Genomic DNA, 3,847 nt, shown 5'->3' on the forward strand with positions numbered 1-3,847 from the left:
TAGAATTCAGTCATAGTAGCCAGTCAGTATGTTTCATTCAATATGCACAATTCCTTAATACAAAAGCATTAGAAACATAAATTCTAATAACTGATTTATTCCTCTATCCATCAAGTCACAAGGTCAAGAGGAGAACAGATTGATTTCCTGTGACACTAGAGAAGACTTATAGCCAACCTTTTCCCACAGTAATGTGATTGTTGTCTGTTCAGGAAGATATTTCATACTCATAGAATGAATCTTAATTTCCTAGTAATGAGCATTCTTAAAGCTCCTTTCATGTCCTTGTTTCTTAGGCTGTAAATGAAAGGGTTCAGCATGGGGGTGACCACAGTGTACATCACGGTTGCTGCTGTATCCTGTTGGGCTGTGTGGGTGGATGTGGGGCTGAAGTACACCCCAATGATTGTCCCATAGAAGAGACAGACCACTGTGAGATGGGATCCACAGGTGGAGAAAACTTTCTGCTTCCCACTCACAGATGAAATCTTCATTACAGCCATGAAAATGTGAGCATAGGAGATGAGGATTCCAATGAAGGGTAGAATTGTTGTCAGAGCTCCCACTGTGTAGACCATCAAGTCATTGATGAAGATGTCTGAGCAGGTCAACTTTAAAAGGGGACTGAGGTCACAGAAGAAATGAGGGATTTCATTGTGGCCACAGAAGGAGAGTTGGGTCAGCAAGACGGTGTGTGTCAGGGAATTAGCACAGGCCCAAGACCAAGACACTAGTACTAGAAGGGCACAGACCCTCGGAGTCATGACTGTGCTGTAGTGTAGGGGTGCACAAATAGCCACATAGCGATCATAAGCCATGGCAGTGAGAAGGATACTATCGATCCCTGCGAACCAAATGAAGAAGAATACTTGTGTCAGGCACCCAGCATAAGGAATTGTTCTGTTTTTGAATATGTGATTGTTCAGCATTTTGGGAATGGTGGTGGAAGTGAAACAGATATCAACCAGGGACAGGTTGCTGAGGAAGAAATACATGGGGGTATGGAGGTGTGGGTCAGAGATAATAGCCATAATGATGAGCAGATTCCCCAGCCCTGTGATCAGATACATAAAGAGGAACAGGAAGAACAGAAGTCTCTGCTGCTCTGGTTCCTCTGAAAGACCAAGAAGGATGAACTCTGAGATTCCAGACTGATTTCTCCCTTCCATCTGTTTGTTTAGAAGCAAATATAGAAAGAATGATATAAGAATTTAAAATATTGCATTTCAGGTTGATTTGAATGTTTGTGTTGAATAAAATCAGTAAAAACAGAATTAGAAGAGAAATAAGAGAATGGGAAACTATGAAATCTCACTACTCATAGATTGAGATCTAAAATAAACATAAAATTGTGAGCAATATATGTAACACGAATCCCACCCTCCAAATGCTACATCAGAAAGGATGAACAACTAGTGATTAGAAAAATTATAAATCAATGAAGACATCATGAAAACATGCTTCAAATTAATCAGAGGACTAGAAATGCAAATGAAATTAACTGTGACATCTTGAAAACTGGCAGAGACTGGCAAAAAATGGCATGGTCAGTGCTAGAGAGTATTTGGGAAAATAGGCATGTCAAAACATTCTTAGTGAGATTATGTAGTGATCCAAACCTGTTTGTTTTTAATTTGTAATCCTGAAAAAAGCAATGGAGGCTATGAAGATCTTTAACTGCCAAAGAGAGGAGTTTACATATGTTGCTGGATATAATAGGAGGCATTGAAGTTCACCAAACAGTGGGATGTCATGGTCAGATTTACACTTCACAAAAATTACCTTGATGAGAATAGAACACATACCAGCAGTCTTGAATTGTATATGACATTAATAAATTGTTTTTCTTTATTCACAGTCCGCATTCAATCTGGAGGGGTATGTTTGGAAGTGACTGTATTGTAAAGACAAACCCCTTCTTTATATATTTATATATTTATATATGTGTATATACAATTTTTCAAAAATTATTCTGAAAGGTCATTTTATGAAGCACTTTTGAGGTCTTTTTTTTTGGAGAAGAAATCAAAAGAAGGGATGGGGTGTTTGCTCAAGGTTGATAGAATGATGAAAACAAAGGATAGAGAGAAGGAAGGAGTAATAAAATCTTATATGAATTTCTTTTTCTGACAAACTGCATGATCTTTAAATAAGCATTTACTTCTGTAGGTTAGAATAAGCAGTGTTCAAGTGCAGTTAAACGTCAAGAAAAGTGAGGGGATGGTAAATAAGCATCTGGCTGATTTTAGTTAATTCCCTAGTGATCAGATCTGTATGAACTACATCACAAGATTCTAAATTTCCTAGGAGATATGATTGTTGAATCACTGGCATTGATCTTTGTAAAAATGTGGAGAATGGGAAAATTGCTCCAGGACTGGCTAAAGAAAACTGTTGTTTTGCAAGTCAAATAAAGGAAGAAGATAGATTTTTGAACACTAATGGATTTTGACCTCAACTTTGAGTTTTCATCAGATTTTTAGGCATGATTCAATTGATGGTTTATGAACATTCTAGGAAAGCAGTAGTGATCATTTAGGAATCAGCCTAACTCCATGAACAACTCTGAACAAACTAAGCTCTTTTAATTTTTTGATCTTGTTAATATGCAGGTAAATGATACCACAGGGGCAAACTCAGTGACCTAGGTATTAAGAAAGCATACACCAAAGAGAGTTGTTGGCTAGATGACTATATAGTGTCACATTTTAGTTTTGGATGAAAGGAACTTCAAATGCTAGAGATATCAAAGTGTCAGTGACTCAGTAAAGTTTACCTTTTTAGATTTCATCTTTTCAGAGCTTTAAAAATCCTGATTCTGTCAACATATGTTTTATTCTCTGAAGTATCTTGCCATCCCCAAAACTGATGTATGTCATCTCTGACTTCATCCAAAGCTTGATGACAATGTTGAGCAGACAAAAAACAAGGACAAAGAGCTTATTGTAAGGAATGTTTTAGTGAGGATTGCTCCTGAGGGATAGATTAGACTCTATGATTTCTTTGGGATCCCCACTTTGTGAACTTCTAAGATGACCTACCTATGAATAGTTAAGGACCAGGATTTCTTAGAATGGATGATTACTTGTATGAACACTGGAGAAAAGGTTACTCCCTTACAAAGGGTTGGGTTATGACCTTTATTGTCTTTCTGAGAAACTTTAATAATATCATTATCATTATATTAGCTTGCTCCAATAGAATACTTAAATGTTGGAAAAAGAGTTCACATCCTGAGGTCCTATTAAGTAGATACGAGATATCTTTTTTTCCTTTGGTCCTCACAACAACCAGATGGTTAATACATCTAGATTACTGTAGATAATCCCCCCATCCCTTTTTTGGCTGAGGCAATTGGGGTTAAGTGACTTGCCCAAGGTCATACAGCTAGGAAGTATTAAGTGTCTGAGACCAGATTTGAACTCAGTTCCTTCTGACTTCAGGGCTGGTGGTCTATCCACTGTGCCACCTAGCTGCCCTAATTTCCCATTTTCTGATGAGGAAAGTGACAGTAAGAAATTGTCATTTTTCTCTAATATATATTTAACATTTCCTGTATCTTGGGATTTTTTTAAAGCAATACTTTCTCAGAGTAAAATATTTAAATAGATTAAACAAATTGAAGGAAATACTTAATATAGTTAGAAGTTAGTAAAAATATAGATGTGTTTTTTTCTATTCTAATTTTTAGCTTCCTTAAAATCCGTCCATGGGATCCCTAGGTTAAAACTCTCGCTATAAACATCTGTATTTGTTCTCTTTTCTCCATTTACCCACAGAGTTTCTATGCTGGTCCAGACTCTCATCATTTTTCCTCTTCACTATTGCTATAGCTTCCTAACTAGTC

At 36.8% G+C, this 3,847-nt stretch overlaps 1 protein-coding gene across 1 annotated transcript; it reads right to left on the reverse strand.

Moving 5' to 3' along the window:
• Positions 1-227: 227 nt before the first annotated feature.
• On the reverse strand, positions 228-1,169 carry LOC141551932 (olfactory receptor 1f45-like). The gene has a single exon (XM_074284164.1). The coding sequence runs from the start codon at positions 1,167-1,169 to the stop codon at positions 228-230; it is 942 nt and encodes a 313-aa protein (XP_074140265.1).
• Between the last annotated feature and the right edge of the window lie 2,678 nt (positions 1,170-3,847).

Source organism: Sminthopsis crassicaudata, chromosome 1 (assembly GCF_048593235.1).
Source record: "Sminthopsis crassicaudata isolate SCR6 chromosome 1, ASM4859323v1, whole genome shotgun sequence".
Lineage (NCBI taxonomy): Eukaryota > Metazoa > Chordata > Mammalia > Dasyuromorphia > Dasyuridae > Sminthopsis > Sminthopsis crassicaudata.